This window comes from Aphelocoma coerulescens, chromosome 6, assembly GCF_041296385.1.
Source record: "Aphelocoma coerulescens isolate FSJ_1873_10779 chromosome 6, UR_Acoe_1.0, whole genome shotgun sequence".
NCBI classification, from domain to species: Eukaryota; Metazoa; Chordata; class Aves; order Passeriformes; family Corvidae; genus Aphelocoma; species Aphelocoma coerulescens.
This window is the reverse complement of record NC_091020.1, coordinates 9,785,833-9,803,711: the sequence shown is the minus strand read 5'-3', so window position 1 is coordinate 9,803,711 and position 17,879 is coordinate 9,785,833. Positions and strand designations below refer to the sequence as shown.

At 44.6% G+C, this 17,879-nt stretch overlaps 2 protein-coding genes across 2 annotated transcripts in view; one reads left to right on the top strand and one right to left on the bottom strand.

Annotated features, from left to right (window-relative positions):
* Nucleotides 1-1,497: 1,497 nt before the first annotated feature.
* Nucleotides 1,498-16,504, bottom strand: SNCG (synuclein gamma). The gene is made up of 5 exons (XM_069019170.1): nt 16,104-16,504; nt 11,139-11,180; nt 10,196-10,323; nt 2,996-3,073; nt 1,498-1,871 (listed from the first exon to the last, which is right to left on the bottom strand). The coding sequence occupies exons 1-5, from the start codon at nt 16,222-16,224 to the stop codon at nt 1,842-1,844; spliced, it is 399 nt and encodes a 132-aa protein (XP_068875271.1). The 5' UTR covers nt 16,225-16,504; the 3' UTR covers nt 1,498-1,841.
* Nucleotides 5,898-17,879, top strand: part of MMRN2 (multimerin 2) — a 42,215-nt gene continuing 30,233 nt past the window's right edge. Inside the window, exon 1 of the mRNA XM_069019163.1 lies at nt 5,898-5,945. The gene's annotated coding sequence lies outside the window, so the exon portion shown is untranslated. The remainder of the gene's footprint in view (nt 5,946-17,879) is intronic.

Below are 17,879 nucleotides of genomic sequence, written 5' to 3'. Positions count from 1 at the left end.
AAACACTTTCCCTCCCCCAGGGAAGGAAACACAGAGTGCTGCATGCCTCCTTCCCAAGCAGCCATGTAGCTCAGTGTGGCAGAGATGTGTCCTGGCACTCTTAGCTCAGTAATTATCATTCTCTCCTGATTTAAGCCCGTGGAACCAGGGGCAAAGCCTGCTTGAGAGGTGGGCATTTGGGGAGCAGCTTACTCCTCTGAGTTACAGCCCGCTCCTCCCTCCCACACATGCCCTACATAGTGAAGGCATTCACCTCCTTTTTTTTGCAAAACACTTTTGTTTGTATCCCCATAAAGCAAAGCTTTTGAGCAAAAGGTTTTTGTCTCTCTCTAGCAAGCACTGAGAATAGACTCCAGCCTCCTGCTGTTGGGCATGAGTACCTCTTTATGTCCTCTTACCTTGGCCTCAATTTTAGTTATTCTGTTTAATTGGCAGATGTTTTGCAGGACATCAGAAAAAGAGTATGCACAAACCAGATACATCTTCCTTTGAGGGGCCTTGTTACCCCTGCTAGGGCTCTTTTGTTCCCTTTCTGTGTTGAGATCAAAGACTCACTGGGATGGAAATCCTGTGGTCTCTGCAAGGCAATGCTTTACACATACTGTTATGCCTGAGAGAGGCTGCCAGAACACTTGCTAGATGCTTCCATGCCACAGCAAGTCTCTTCTGTAATACCTTCCGTGGTCATCATCATTAAGCATCTTAATGAAGATTAATGGTCTGATTTTGAAGCAGTTTAAATCTCAACAGTTTACACTGGCTTCTTCTGGATTCATGGGTGCTCTGCCTGTAGGTAAATAAAAGAATCCATTTTTATACTCGTAACTACTGATGTGCTTTAAACTTAGCCCATTATTTACAGCAATGAGCAACATTTCCTGCTCTCTACCCTGGTGAATGTGGAAGGTCTCTGCTGCTCTCACTCAGCAGCTGATCTGCAGCCTGACCAAGTGCTGTAACTGATACCAGCCCCGTGTTCATGGTGCACCAGGAGATTCTCTTTTGGCACCTGCCCTCACACTCACACATTTCACAGCAGCCCTGCCCGTGCTGCCAGCAGCAGTGCAGTTCTGATCAGGTCGGTTGGTGCCCATCACAGTTTTCAATTACCTTCTGGCAGCTTGCTACACCCGGATGTCAGGGCAGCTGTCTGGTGCAAACAGAATAAACTGAACTCAACATCACTTTCACATTCCTTTAAAAAGCCTCCTTTCATCCAGTATCACCCCCCACATTCTCTCTTAAACACGGCAAGTATTTAAAAAGTGAAATATTTGTTTTTCAGCCCTGAGACAGAAAGCCAGACTACCTACAGTACTGACTTAAGAAATACGATTTTTCATGATTCTTCATCTCATACAATATGATTTAAGGCCCTTACAGTTTTTAGATCCCTGTATTCTAATACTGCACTTTTACAGGAAGAATGCATCAGTTTGGAAGGATCCACATCTAAAATGTGCAAACAAAACTGACAAGACAAAAAAACTTGTTCAAACACTTTTTATTAGTTAAAAAAAAAAATTTCCACAATGCCTAGAGATCCCAAGTGCCAGTGCATAAGGATGCAAGACACAGATTAGTGAGTCCAACCAAAATATACAAAGCAACTGGGAGGCCAGGAGGGAGGTTGGGAAAGACACACAGCCCAGTACACACCTGCACTTTACTTACAATTAGAGGAGTCTGGCTTACATATACTGTAGGACTGGTCTATGAGGCAAGTGAAAGACTACAGAGCTGCATGTAGTTAGTCTATGGACAGTGGGATTTTCCTGTTGTGGTGTCAGCTAATATTTTCATGTATGCTCTTGGAATGGTCTCTTTTGAGCTAGTATTCCCTAACTTGATGGATCACCTTCAATTTCACCCTGTGAGAGAAGACAGATAAGAAAACAGAATAAGGTAAATATTTCCAGTGAAAAACATATATAAATAAAATCAGGAGAAAAATCAATGCTGATAGTCACCACACAAAACCCCATAAACAGCTAGAAAACAATGAAGACCATAGGTGATGCAGAAAATAAATGAATTATCCATTCCTACTGGAAACCAGACACACTCCTGCTGTTACTCAGATCTCTGGGGAAAACGAGGGTGTGAATTCACACGTGGTGGGGCTCGGCTCCACTGGCAGGAGTGTCCTGCTTTGTGCTCCTGGGTCTGCTCCTGCCTGACCCAGCCTGGCATCAGCACTGGTGCAGCCATGGAGCCAGTGGGATTATGGGGCCCATTTTTGGGACTGGCAGTGGGGGGTGATGGCTGGCAGAGAGTGGCAGGTGCAAGCTGAGACTTTTGGGAGCTTCGGGGACCATGAAAACAGTCCGAGCTTCAGAAAGGCTGGAAAACTGTGGGGTTTGGGTGCATGCAGTATTTGTGAATGGGACAGACAAAGGCCTTAACACTGAAATTGTAAAGGAAATACCACATGAGAAGTATTTGCCCCTGTTGCCCATGTTGGACAAAAAGTCATCCAGTCATCCTTGTTCAAGACCTCAAATTGGCCCAGAGACTGATGTTTGACCCGGGGCTTCAAAAGGACATTGCAAGTAGAACAGTTCAAAAATTAAATGAACGAATTTAAATACAGAAAAATTTATAGAAAAACCTAATGTTACCTAAATCTCTTCTAAAGCATGGCTGCAACCAGGAAAAAACTATTCCATGTGATGACAGAACCATAGGACAGCATTAACTTTTATATGCGCATTCACACCCCAAAATCAACTCAACTCAGGCAGCAGTTTCCAATCTGTCCATCTGTCACTCATGGAAAATTCCCAACATAAGGAAGTGGCAAAAGCGAGAACAGATGAGCTCAGATTTTTGTCCAATAACTCAGGAAAGTGGGAATAGTGATGGGCTCCTTGCATGGCAGTTCCATAACCACAGGAGGCAAAGGGGAGATCCTGCCAGGGGGAAACCAGTAACCCAGAACGAGCCCATGTGTGGCACAGAGCGCCCGGGGCAGCGGGGCTGTGGCACCACTCACCTCTGCGCCGGTGCTCGCCGGGGCCCCCTCTCCCTCCACCCTGGGCTGCTCGGGCGGCTGCGGCGCTGCCAGGTCCTCCTGCCAAGTCACAAGCAAGATGTTTGTCCTTGCTGCCACATGCAGAGTCACTGCCCTAATCTTAGACAGACTGCGAGATGGGGTTGAGCATAACACATGCAAGCAAAACAACAGCTTTAATAGATGGCAGATACTGCTTGAAATCCGTTTTTGTTGTGCCACTGGTTAGAGCAGATATCTATGAAAAAGCCAATTCAATTTCTTACAGCCGGGTTTAGGGTCTTTTTCATACAGAAAATCAGTTCTTTTTCTGTCATTGAGACCAGAGTTTTGACTCCTTCAGTGTGAAGAAATTTGGGAGGAACAAATAAATCATCTTTTCCTAAGGAAACTTAACTTGCATTGCATTGTTGGCTGAGATGACTCTTGCTGGTACCAGCCTGAGCTGTGTTAAGAAAGCCCAGGTAACCAAATGACATCAAACTGCACATGATAGAAGCCAGTTTCTCCTGCAGGGAGACCTGTGTCTCTTCAGGAGAGGCCACTGCTCTGATGGAGCCACTCGGCCACAGCCTTTCTGAAATGAGTCAGCTCTCCTGCTGCCAGCAAACAGCTCACTACCCTCAATTTATGGAGGCTCATCCAGCCTCAGGATCCAGCTTTAAAGCACTTTACATTTGCATTTGCATTACACTTTGCATATCTACACCTTATAACTCAGCAGTGCACATTAGGCCAAAGCAGGTAAATAGCCTCAAATTGTATTTTAAAGCTTTACAAACAGATTTTTTACTGTTAGGTGGAAAGGAAAGAAATCTCTAATGCAAGCCATTGACAGTAGCTGCAACAGCAGGTGTTTCATAGTGTTTTGCAGGTGGAGTTACCAGCTGCTGTGTGAAATCATGACGGTCAATCAAAGGCAACTGCCTAAGGTGCTGAGCTGCACTGGGAAAACTGGGGAACAGCTTGCAGGAACACAAGGAACAGTGCAGTGCACCCCATCTTCCTACAGGGTATGACCACCTATTGTTCCTGTGGGCAGGGAGCTCGGCTCTGGCAGATGTGGAAAGAGTCCTGGAAGAGGGACACCTTTCTCAGGACCACCCTCGGGACACTGTATCCAAGAGCAATGTGTGGGCTGGAGAATCCCTGTTCAGCTATTGCGCCGCTTGTTAGATCCCTTAGATCGAGCTCTCTGCCAAGACCGCTGCAGAAGGCTAAAAATCAACCACCTATTTTTAGAAAGGGAAGCAACTGAGTTTCTGGAGGGTGTTTCTAAATGGTGTTGGAGGAGCCAGCACAATAGCAGGATGAAGAGGTGTCAGGCCATGTTAGGGATGTTGCCTCACAGCCTTTTTCTCATGCGCTTCCACCCTGCCCAGAACAGGGAGCAGGAGCTGAGGAAGGGCTGCATTCTTCAGCTGGGTGTTAGCTGAGTGTTAGGGACTGCTCAGGAAAACAATATACAGAGCAGGACCATGTGGTGTAGGGGTCTTCACTTTGGATGAAGAGCCAGAAATTCCTGGCCACTAGCTCCAGCTATAACACTGACCCACAGAACAATGCCGGGCAAGAAAGAAGGGGTGAAAATCCAGCTTCCTTGGGGGACAGCAAGAGTTTTGCCATTCCTGTCAGTGCTCATCTCCTCATTAAAAAGGGTAACATTTTCTAAGTGAAAGGCATGTTGAAACCATGAAGCAATTAGTAATGATTCTCCTGCTCTTAAAGGGCAAGCTGAATTTTTCCCCTCAGAAATTACATACTTTCTTAGAAAAAACTATTTTAAATGGAAAAAAATTTAAATATTTAGTTTGCTATGGGCTGTTTTCTTTTATTTTTGGGTGGCCAGTTGAATCTTTATTTGCTAGTGAAGAAAGAAAAGTGAAGTACTTGAACATAATAGTTAAGTGAAACACAAGACCTTAGAATTCCTTCCAGGAATACTGTACAAGTTTTTAAATATTTTGTGTGTTTAAAAATATATTTTTATGCAGAATATATACACCACAGAATATCTATATATATAAATACAATATTTCACTAAATTTATGAAACATAGGTACACATTCAGCTATCACTAATGAAAAACTCAATAAATTAAGACCTGCTGTTTATAAAAATATTCCTGTGCAATGCTAAGGGATCTTAAATAGACTGTACTATAGGCTTCTGCATTCAGATATTTTAACAAGTTTTTTTAAAAACTGATTTTAAAAGCCCAGAAATACTGAAAGAAATTAATTACAATTTCATTCCTCAGATTTCTCATTTTCACAGTTTCTATGAAACTCCCTTTTTCAGCTCCTCAGCAACTGGCTTGTATGTTCTGCTGTCTGAGTCCATATACAAAGTGGAATTTATATTTTTTTGTCTATATTATCTTATAGACCAGCAGGAGTTTTGTTGCTGTCCCCAAATATTCAGACATAAACAATCTTACTAAGATTATCTTCCTTACATAACAGAGAAAGTCCGAATATTGGATGCTGGAATATACTCATCAAATCTCAACAAATTCAGTGGCAAGCAAGATTTCATTATTATTCTCATTATTATTATTATTACTATTCTTTTAAGGCTGTGAAGCCAGAGAGGTTCACTGCCAGCCTAATCTGCTACAAATTTAAGGGCCCTCAATGGGATATAAATTGCATAAGGTGGAGAGGTTCAGCTTCCTGTAGTGCTCTTGACCTTGGGTGCTGGAGCAAACACAACACTGCCTGGCAGCATCCCCAAACCACTCCCTTGGAACCCCTCAGGCAGCCTGACAGGTCCTGTGGACGAGGTGTCCTGGGCAGGTTTCAGCCTGAGTGTGCTCAGAGTGACGCTGACAGCTCTGAGTAAGGGGTCAACCCTTGATTAAAGTGAGTGGACCCACCAACAGGACAGACAGAGGGCCATGCAGGATTCCTGTCTTACCCTACAAATCCAGGTAGGCTTTTGGGTGGCTTTGTTTTTATCCAGCAGCCAGACTCTTGACAGTTTCCTGCGACTACTTATACAAATAATACATATTTAACAGTGTATCCTATGGGATTGCTGGGATACAGCCTTGAGCCATGAAGCACATCCATGGTCTTGTAGGCTTTAAGGCTTCACCAGTGCCACTAACTCAGCTATTTTGCATGAGAAAATGTATGCCTGCATGCACTAATGAGACTGAGAGGGAAGCACAGAAAAAGTGCCTGTAGGCAGAGTACCCCACTCCATGCCACTTTTGCAGTCTCCCCTGCTCCATGAGATGTGGAAGGATACCACTGGGATGCATCACTGCATCAACTAAGTACAGGGAAGCTTGAACACAAAGGGGAAGAAGTTTCAGCTATTTATTCTACTTAATTGTTAGGTAGTTCTACTGTTGATTTCCCTGCTCCTCCTGCTTAGCAGCTCTTCCCTTGGTGGCTTCTGAGAGGCCCTTTGTTGCTCTCTTCTAGTGGCAGTTGTCCAGCCCAATCTAACTTGAACAGGGAGGTCACTCAGTTCCTGCTTCTAATTCCTTGGGTGCGACTGTCTTTGCGTTAGAGGCGTCGCAGGGTGTAAGTGAAGGGAATCAAGGCCATGCACATCAGCCTTTCACACTCAAGATGTGCAGTTGTTATGAAAGAGATGAGCCATGGTGTGGGTGCGGCCCACGTGCTCCAGATCAGGTGCACAGAAACGCCAGCGAACACGCCCAGCAGTTGCACATAACTGACAAACGCTCATTAAATTTATGGAGTGAAGTAAAACAAAGATCAGACCCAATTCAAAGTGACAGAGTCATGAACTGACAACTGAATCATAAAATCTGACAGGACAAATAGATCTAAAGAGAAGATCTAGGTGGAGGGTGTAGGGAAGCATCAGTTATTGGAGAAATTGTTCCAAACCCTGAGGGACATTTTGAGAGTGTGTGTATGTACATGGGCTTGTTCCCAGCCACGTGGGGTCTGCATTGCAGCAAGCTCTGTGCTGTGTCATACAGACGAAGGATTAATCCACTTCTAAGGCAGGGATATTTAGTGGGTGGTTATCTCACTGGAATCTCTTAATGTCAACCCCAGGGATGGGGATGGGTGCAAAGCCACAGACAGAACACACTATTGATAGGTTTTGTTCCTTTGTGCATCTGAAAAATAGTGGAGGGTTTATAATCTCTTAATTTATAGATTTTTTTAGTTAATACTTAAAAACTCCCCCAAACCAGTGAATATTTTCTTGTACTCAGCAGTGACCAGGTCATTGCCAAAGCTCTATCAGGCAGTGCCAGCACTACCCAAGGTTGTTCTCATCTGCTTGGCACCCCTCCATAGGTGCAGAATCACTTCAGCCTCATTTCCTTCTGCATGGCTCTGAGTGCTCCCCCCAAGGACAGTAAGGAACAGCAGGTTGCCAGGGCATCCACATTTCAGTGCCTGCCATGATGAAACAAAGGGCTGAATTCTTTCCCATGGCCAAAGTCACCATTTGATACACCATAGAACTCAAGCACCCTACAGCTATCCCAAGCAAAACTTAACCCAAAACCCTTAGAACTCCCCTCTCCTTCCTAGTGCCTGCCACTGATCCCAGCTGTCAAATGCACAGATTAAATGTCAACAAGTTCTCTGTAATTGATATTAATACTGGGAATGGTCAGCTGGGGACATGCCTCCCCACTCGAGTTCCCAGCCCCGAGACATCCCACAGCAGTGCTCAGTGCCATGCATTCACAAATCCCTGGCACTTTGAACAGCCCAGGGAACAACACTGCAGGGAACAACACTGGAGATAGCTGAAAACCCAAATAAGATACTGGCAAGTGCTCTGTGCAATTAGGAAGAAGGAGGATGGTGTGGAGCACAAACACATCTCAGGACTGGATGCAACAGCTCTCTCAAATATCAGGGGTTGAAATGCCTGTGATGATTCCAGGATTGCAAGATTATGACAGTGGGTATTCACTGTTTAAACATTTAAAAGCTGTATCTTATCACTCTTAGTGTATCTCCAGTGTATCTTGCACATGCATTACAGTGCCCGGTGCTGCTATTGGCAAACTCTGGATGTATTTCCATTAGCAAATTGTGTAACATGATAGGAGCAGTTCTGGAGAAAAACCAGCCAGTGCTGAGAGCCCAGCACAACTCCTTACACTCCTTTCAGGGCCCTCCCTCTGGAGCAGCTTTGGCTCCACGGCAATTATCCATTAGCAGTGGGGATGCGCTCGGTGTGCATGCAGAGCTCAATCTTCTGTGTCTAGCTGGATCCAAAAGGTGTCTAGCTAGATGCTAAAGTATGGTGGGTGAGTGTGAATAAAAGATTTGCACTTCTAAGCTGAACTAAACCAGCAGAACAGATGAACCCTCTTTCACAGAAACAAATATTTTTCCTGAATTTTTTTTTCTCCTGTGATTTGTCTTGTTTTTCTCCTCCTGTTTTCAGTCAGCTGCCCACTTCTGCTGTTTGGCATGACACCATGATGCTGTATCCAAAGCAGTTTCCTGGCTCCATTTATTCTACCCTTTATCATGTGACATATCCTAATTTTTTATTTCTTAATCAACCTCCATTTTAAGTCTAAGCAGTCAGGCATCAATGGAAGACATCAGAATAACAGTTCAGACGCTCTCTGGAAAACTTGCACTCGTTTAAACTCTGAAATTAGCTGTAAACTGTAGATGCCAATCTTTGAGGTGGGGTTCACAATTAGGAAGAAAGGGGAAGAAGATTGCTGTTGCTCAGTCCTTGCTGCAGTTTGAAAGCTGCAGCAGGGATTCCTACCATCAGCAAATTCCTCACTCTCCTGGGTCAATCACCCCATGGTCAGTCAAAAGGTAGGAAGGGATATTCTGGCCCCATGGAATTAGGAATCACTGTTTGCACTCCTGCAGCCTAACTGCTGTTCTCTGTGGGAATAGAGATTAAATTTATCCCAAGGGCTTAGCAGAACTCCCCTATCTGCCCTTTTCACATGCTTTCAGGAGGACATTTTGCGTCACTTGTAGCTGCTGTTCTCCTCTTTTGTTAGGCTATTCTCTCAGGATTTATATGCTGTGTAGAAGTTTTCTTTCACATCACAATGTGTTTATGTGCAGGTCAGGAAATTAATCAGCCGACTATCTGAACAATTAAAACAATTTTGGCCAGCCTGGCTTCACTTTGATTCTGGGTTTGGGTTTGTTGTGACTCATCAAGCTCATGTGGCCATCAACAGCACTGATGACACTCTCTGAAGAGGGGAAAGAGCCCGGTCTTACCAAAGAGCTGCCAAGTATTGGCCTCGTTCTGTACAAATGGGTGCTGTTTGTTACCAAAGCTTCTTCTCTAATGATCAACACTGCCTTCATCCAAGGAGCTGTTCTGCTCCTTCACATGCCCCTTAATCCCCTGACTTGAAGCAACCCTGTTTGTCAAATTAGGCTGGAGGACAGAAGATGCCTTGTCTGAATCTGGCTTAATCTGTACACAATTTGGGTCACACGGCCTTTATCAATAAGCACTTCGTTGTTGTCAAACCAGCACGAAGCAGAGCAGCAGGGTCAGGCTTTCTGCTGGAACCAGGCTGTGCCTGAATTGCTGCTGCCCTCTGCTGCCCCTGGAGCTGCCACGGCCAGAGCAAGCCTGTACATCCCACCAGCATGGCACAGGGGTGAGGGCAAATGCTGGCTCCCATGGCTTCCCACCACAAACATTCCAGAGCTCTGACTCAGTCCAGATGCTCACTGCAGCCCAGACACATGTCTACTCAAGTCTCTGGGAAAAATGCTTTTCTACATTCATAAGAAAATGGAGAGCCAGACTCTTGCCAGCAGTGCCTGCTGATGGGACAAGAGACAACAGGCACCCAGTGATTAATGTGTCCATCTGAACAGAAGAAAACAATTCTCTTTTTTCCTATAAGGGTGGTCAAAAACTGGCACAGGTTTCCCAGGGATATTGTGGAGTCTCCTTGCATGGAGATTCAAAACCCAGTGGGACACAGTCCTCTCTCACTGGACCTAAGGGGGTTGGACTAGATGATCTCAAGGGGTCCCTTCCAAACTAAATGATTCTGTGACTATATTAGGCATTATATGATAATATTAAGTATTATACAAAAGCAGATATTGCTGAAAACCTTACATGAAATATGTAAAACCATTAACTGTAAATGTTTGCAGGTAGTTTAATTGTAATCCAAAGGCTCTTCTGTCCTGCACATGACAGAAGAAACAAACATACCTTTTTTACTACTCCTGTAGTGGCCACGATGGTCTCTGCTCCTTCTACAGTCTTGTTTGCCACTGTGTTCACACTGGCTACTACAGCTTCTCCCACCACGTTGGCCTGCTCTTTGGTCTTCTCAGCAACTGCAGAAAGCAGAAAGTCAGCAAGCTAGACACTGCCAGAAGGCTGCCAAATTCCCTGGGATGATAAAATGATTGCATTGATATAAAAGAAGAAATTAGCCCTGGTACAGTCCTTGTTTGGATTTTTTAGATTAGTTCACATCTGAATTTAGATCGTGTACATGAGGATTTCTGTCTGACACAAAATGCTGCTCAGAGAGCAGCACTGCAGTCTGTCAGTCTTTGTGGGCAACTGAAGAATGAAAAAGTCACTGTCAGATACTAAGAGATAACAGTGTAAATAAGGTATTTTGCATTGCAAACTGTGCATGACCTCTTCCTGAGTACTTTCTGTTTGATTTAATACCCCTTGGGAAAGGATCCATTCCTCTTCCTTCAGGGCAGTCCATATGGCTGCTCTGCCTTGGAGTTTGGGATACCCTAAGAGGAACCCTTTGGGTCCCTGACTCTGCGACAAGAGTCTCCCAAAGACCACAGTTTTGGCCAGACAGGATCTGATGCAAGTAAATCCTGTCTGTATGCACCTCACATCGTGAAATGTCTAAATTGCTGTGAATCATCCTAGTCTGCCAAGTAACCTTTGTTAAATTTTTTTGACCTAGTCTACTGATTAAATATTTTCTCCCATCCGTATCCCTGCAAATGCCAGACCCTGAACCATCGCTCCTGGCAAGTAGCCTCTATTCATCAGCAGGAAGGTCAGGCAGATCAGTGGTGTCCCACAGAGACCTCCCCCTTGGCAGGGCTGATGGCCTTCCCAAGAGGTCTAACAAATCATCACAGATTTCCACATCCCTCTCGGGCTGTGCTCTTACCTGAGGTCACACTTTGCACTACGCCCTCCTTGGTTTTGGTGCCTGTGAAAGGAAACACAATCCATCAGTGTGCCTGGCAAAGAACACCCTGATTTCTGGACACAGATGGCTTCCTGCTGCGAGAAAGTGCAGTGGGGAACCGAGGTGCTGCTGTACCCTCCTGCTCAGACACAAACCATTCATAGAGCCAGAAAAGAGACCAGCTTCCCTCCCCAATAAAGCCAATGAGCACCTTTGTGTCAAGAGTTGGAGATGCCTAGACCTGAAAAATTGTCCCTGGAATATTTCCAAAATGAGCAGTTGAGTGGTGGTAAATCAACATTAAGATAGTTGTAAAAATGACAGCAAATAAAATCACCTGGTAACATGTCACCTACTTCAGTCTTGCAAGACAAGAAGTCACATCTGTGACTCTCCCCTGCCTTTCAGCAGGATACTTGGCTGCAGTGGTCATTTAAATTCTCATTCTATACCACTAACATAGACTCTGGAGAAACCTGAGACTGAATTTACAGAACCACTACCCACCTACAACATACCTACTTACTAGATTCCCAGTTGGGTGCCTCAGCCTAGGCTGTAAGTGCCTGCTCACAGAAATACACAGAAAACAGATAGTTTTATCTCAAATTATGAAAATACACCATATGTATGCTTACATTGTAATTTATCTCACTGTTCTCAGTGCAGGAAAGCTAACAGGATGCAACCCAAATAGCCCTAAGGAACAATTAATCTCTGTGATTTTCCTCTACGCTTGAAGTGACCAACTATATATCCCTTCTACTTGATACTGCTGCAGATAAGTTAATTCATATGGTAGATGGGCAGCCCCCATGGTAACTAGGTGCTTTACACATTAAAAAAATAAAGGATCAAATGTATCTCTGTTGGAAGTTAAATAAACACGTGCCAAAATACTCCACTGGTCCCACTTTACTGTATATTGTAAATCATGTGCACCGACACTGGTTCTCTGCAAGTTTCCCATACTGATATAATAATAGGATTTCTATGGCCACCTATCAAAATGATAAAAATGGACAACAACCAAGCAGATTTTTGACTCCATAGTAGTGGAGCATCCATGGGTGTGGTGAGAGAAACCAGTTACAACCCACAGCTCGTTCTCATTAACAGCCTGAAAAGCAAAACAGGTGCAGTGCCCTGATAACAACAGGTCCAGCCCAGCTCTGTTCTGCCTGATACACATTATGTATTATTGAATGTAATTCTCAATTGTTGATTTATTTTGGTGGTTGCGATGTTTGCCTGGGGCAGAACAAAACTGCTCTACTACAATATGCCCTCAACATTTCACTCCACACTCCCAAACTGTCTTAAAGCTCAAGAGATGAACTCTTTGTACCTTTTATTTGTTACTGCTGTTCCTAGTGATGTACACAATACATGTGCACTGCTGTAAACTGGATTAAATAATGGTGCCCATGATACACAAACGTGTGCAGAAGCACAGCCCTGAGCAGAGCAGGTGCAGGTCTCAAGCCATGAATGTGAGCCCTTGAATGGGGCCAAACACACACAGTTCGATTCAGACACCATCCTGCTTTGTTTTCCCTCCCAGTACCATTCCAATAAAAGACTGCCACAATATTGATTTGACATACAAGCTTGTCTCGTATCAGATATGGATGCCCAAGCTTAGCCCTTTGCTGGTTTTTGGTCAAAGAGCAGTTGATAGGTAAGCAAAGGACATGGTTTGTGCCAGCCTTTCATGCCTTTCAGTTTTGCAGTAAGCACGTTTAGTGAGAAAAGAGCTGCACTTCTGTATGCTTTTTGCCTGACTTTTAAGGTGACTATCTGGGCTCAATTCTTTTACAGGGATAGGGGAGTGGATAGGTGCTATATTTGTGGATGAAAAATACTTCCAGAAAGGAGGGATGCAGATGGAAGAAAAACATCCAAATCCATTTCATGACAGAAGCAATGTCATTGGGAAGAGTCACTGCTGCAGCCTGGGGAGAGCTCGCCTCATCCTCCCAGCACAGCCACACCCGATGACTCAGGCTCCCATCCATTATGCACCGCATGAAACCCGACCTTCCGGCGCACACTGCTGCCAGCAACCCGCATCTGTTGAATCAGAAAGCAATCACCTGATGCTCAATCTCATTTCCCTCATTAGTCCTTGCCTGCAGCTTCTGTACACAGAATTAAAAGTTCATGCGTCCTGCCTCTTCTGAGTGCTGTGAGTCATCGTAAGAGCTTTGGGACCGCCAGGGTGGGACTGAGGTGGTGGAGTGCTGTGCACTTGGAGAAGGTCTAGAGTAGAAAGGGATATTTTGATGTGCATTAAGTCCTGCAGGAATCACTCAGTTTAAAAACAGCTCGGTGTGTTGGGGCTTTCTGCAACACACAGGGTCGAAAATCATTCTGGAAAACTATCAGTGCATTCTGTGTTGAGGCTTCTAGAACTATAGCACTAAACAGTACTAATGACTCAATACTCTGATGTGGCTTTGCATTAAATTAATGAATTAACTTCAGCATCACTTACACCCCTATTTAAACCAAATAAGAAAAGACAGCCCATTGAACCAGCTGCTGGATCCACACTAAGTATACAGGGATCCCCTACCACTTCAGTACACTCAGAAGCTGATAGAATTTGGAGAGCAGACTGTGATTTCACCAAGTGCGACCCATGATACAGGATTTCTCCTTCTCTTTTTTGTGCACCCTCTCTACCCCACACGTTCAGCAAGGCTGGTGGCAGGGCAGGAGCACCACATTGCAGGCTTAGCACAGGAGGGAGGCATCTCCTGCTCTGGCATGGGTTGTGGGAGCTGAACTTGCATGGAGCAGATGGGGGGGATGAGGTGGCCACAGTGTCCCAGTGACACTGTTCACTCCAGACAGATGCCTCTGAGTGAGCATTACTGCCTTCTCCTGGGGAGCAGCAAGTGACTCACCAGATGTGGTGGTTGTGCCCAGACATCTGGAATCCTCCTTGGAGAGTCAGCAATGAGTTAACACAAACCTGAATAAAAGCCAGGGATCCACTTCATCCATCCTAGGCCCTGGGGATTTTGCTCCCTTTCCTGACATTTTCAAAAGACCCTCAAGGTTCAGTAGAGTAGTATTCTCTCCTAGCATCCAAAAATTCAAGTCCCATCACCTAATGCTCTAGATGAAGCTGCTGGGATAGGGCTCTGCAAGGGAAGGAGCAAGGAAGGAACAGTTCAGGTCTCTAATTTATTCTTTACAGAGTAAAGAGTGATAAAAGGCAGCATGAACAGAGTGATAAAAGGCAGCATGAACAACATACTAATCATTCCAGTTTTAACCAATATACCACACCTCCACCTTCTCTGGTTATTACAACAAAACCCTTATTTTCTGAGCTAATCAGCAACTGGCCCTTACTTTTCCTGCCTGTGAAAGACTGAATTTTCCTTAAAGGGCTGAGCTTCCAAACAGGAACTGAATCAGCAGGCCAAGGCAAAGCTCTGTCCAGAGCATGACAGGGCAGGAACTAGCAGTATACCAACAAACCAAACCAATAAAAGGAGAAAGCACTTAATCCTCACCTTGACCCTTATTTGATCCTCATTCAGAGATTAAGGTTTTATGGCTTTTTAGTTTTAGACTCGTAGAAAACTTTATTGAAAAGGTTAGAATCTCATAAAGAGACCTCTTGGCTGTGCAACAATGAAAACCAGGTCACAGTGTGGAAATGTACAATGTGACTGAACAGAGATGTGAGGAATTATGTATACAAACTCTGAATAACCCCAACACAACTCAAATTTGGAAGCAGATGGAGCAGTAATGATGCCACAACGTGACACCCAAATGTGACATTTTTCAGACTGGTATTTCACTCACTGTAGTTAGTTCAGTTGTTTACAGGGATGCTGCTTACCTTTTTTTCTTGTGGGTCAGCTTCAAATTGAAATGTGAACTGTTACATCCACTTGTTTCCAGCATGTCAATAATTAAGTATTTAAAAATTCAAGAAGAAGACATTACCAGACCTGCTACATACAAGTTTTGTATTTAATTTGTAATGTACAAATACATATCTGTAGCTATTGGCAATAGAGCAGTTTTAAATATAGTAGCTAAGTACAGCTGTGGATGTTGCAGTATGATAGCAGGAAGAGTCTGCATGTAAACTTTCCTACAAAAATAATCACTCCCACATCCAGCAAAAATAAGAAGCTGTGTGAAATGCAGTAATCAGCAGTGAGATAATCAGTCTTGGGAACCTAAGACTCTTTAGAGTTTGTATTATCTGGAATATCTGACCATCCAGCCATATAACTGCATGTGCTAGATAAGTGGAGATAGGGGGTTTTGAGGGTGACCTTGAAAGGGGAGGTTTCAGCCCATTAACTGTGAAAGAGATCTCTAGGCAGAACATCAGGCAAGTTGTTTTCCAGATCCTATTCTTTGGGCAAAAGGAATTTGGGCGTCTCTTGTAAAGCAAGATTAATTTGTGCACGGGCAATGATAGAGGTCGGTGAACAGGAGAAGGACTTCAGGATAAACCCCTGTTTGTGGGGAAACAGATGCATCCTGCAATCCGCTCTTGCTAACACCATTGGCTCCTCTAAGGGACCCCCTCAGTGAGTCTCTCCCAGTGTGGAGGTGAGGCAGAGACCAGCAGTGCTCAGACGCCTGGAGAGTGTCTGATTCACCCTGCAAACAATCAGTGAATAGTCAAACAAACCTTACACCTGAGCATCTGCTCCTTAACATCGTTCTGCCTCCCCCCCCAACGTAGTGGTTTCTATGCCTAACAGTTGGGGAAACTGAGGCACGGGGAGGCTGTGGCACTCCAGGTTTACATAGCAACTCTGTAGAGCTCAGGATCTTATCCAGACCATCCTGCTAGTCACCCCCAAGCTTCAGCCACAATATGATTTCCCCGGACTTCCTCAGAGACAATCTATGCAGCTGCTCATGCTCAAAAGTACATCAAAACTAGTTCTCTCTTACCTACATACATTACCCCTTCTTTGGTCTTCTCTGCAGCCTCTGTCACTCCCTGCTTGGTCTTTTCTGCAGCAGCCACCACACCTTCTTTAGCAATGGAGAAACCTTTCTTAAAGACATCCATTCTTGTTGCTTGCTAGGGTATTATCTGGGATGATCTGAATGAGGGAGCAAAAGCAGCAAAAAGCCCGTCAAGGCTGGGACTGCGAGATGCAGCCTTACCCTCAGCAGATACTCGGCTTCTCTGGCAGCTCTGCCTTTGCTCTTCCTCCTGTGCTGGATGAAGGCAGTGTGGCGAAGCTCACAGCCCTTGCTGGCTCTTATTGATGAAGTGTGCTGCAGTGTAGCCAATGCCCGTGTACAGCTGATACTGAAATATTAATGATACGGATCTGCCTGGGAAGCTTTAAGAAGGGAGGGGGAGAGGAGAACGATGACAGCAGTAGGTAAGGGGCTGACTGGAGAATTTCCAGACAGATAGAGCTTTTGAAATATGCTGCAACGCTGTCACTGAAGGATGGTTTCAGTGAAGAGGGAGACTTTAGCAGAAGAGCTGAGTTCCTGAAAGGACATCTTCCCGAGGTTGCAGCAGGAGCCAAACACCAGCTCTCCCAGGCCCCAGAGGGTGGAGAACATGTAATGCTGGCAGTGTTTGTAGCAAACAAGTAAGGTCAAGGTTTCTTGGTCTGGCAGTTACCAGAACCCACCCTGCACAAAATTAACAAGAACATTATTTCTAGTAAATCCTGAGAGGAAAAGGGAACCAGCTACAGCTTGGTGCTCAGGTGAAGCGAGCTTGAGGTCCCACCTGCTGTGTTTGTCAAGCGTGAAATCATTCCATATAAACTGTGGGGTTTGCTCAGCTGTACATCCCATTACAACAGGTCATTTCTGAAAAATCAGATGTCTGTTGGGGGAAATCCTGTTTCCTATTTGTTTCTCTGAGTTGCTGTAGACAGAGCCCTGCTCTGCTGCCGCGGAGTGAGACAACATCACACACCAAACACCATCCCTCACGTCAGAGCCGGTGCTGCAGAGCACAGCGGGGCGAGTACAGCCAGCTGAGAACTGACTGGGGAAATCTTTGAGAGGATGCATCCAGCCTCAAGGCCTGGCTAGGAAAAAATACCAAAACATGATCATTAATCACAGTTGGATATCCTAATGTGCTTGCAGTTAACTCAAGTTAAAGTGTTTTCTGAAGTAGATCCTGAGTGCTCAAAGAATCTATTCCCCACAAACTGAAATTTCAGTGCCAGCACCCGTGAAAGCAATTGCTGGTGCAGCAAGGTGATCTTTAATTTTTTTGTTTTTTTAAATAGTGCCAAATGTGAAACTATGGAAGGCACGAATCATCAGCTGCTGAGCCCAAACCCTGACCTGCTTTGGTTGCTTTTCCTCACCAGGCAAACACAATATGAAATTCATAGGCTGAGCTGCATTATGGGAGGGTAGCACACCACAGCATCATGAAGTGCAATGGTCTGGAAGCCACTACTGCTATGAGGTATCAGCCTGGAAGTGTCAGATGGGGAATGACTACACAGAAAAAAGTTTGAACAAAAAATGTATCTGTACATACATGCAGACATGTACACAAATATAGTTCTTACTGTGGAACTAAGAAGAGTTCTTCAGTTTTTGGAAGTGTTTTTTACCTCATACTGAAATAATTGAAAAGCTACTGATCTGGGAAATAACATACAGAATTCTTAATCCTTTTCCCACAGGTAAGTCTCCTTACTTATAAATGAAGAAAAAATTTCCATCTGAACATAA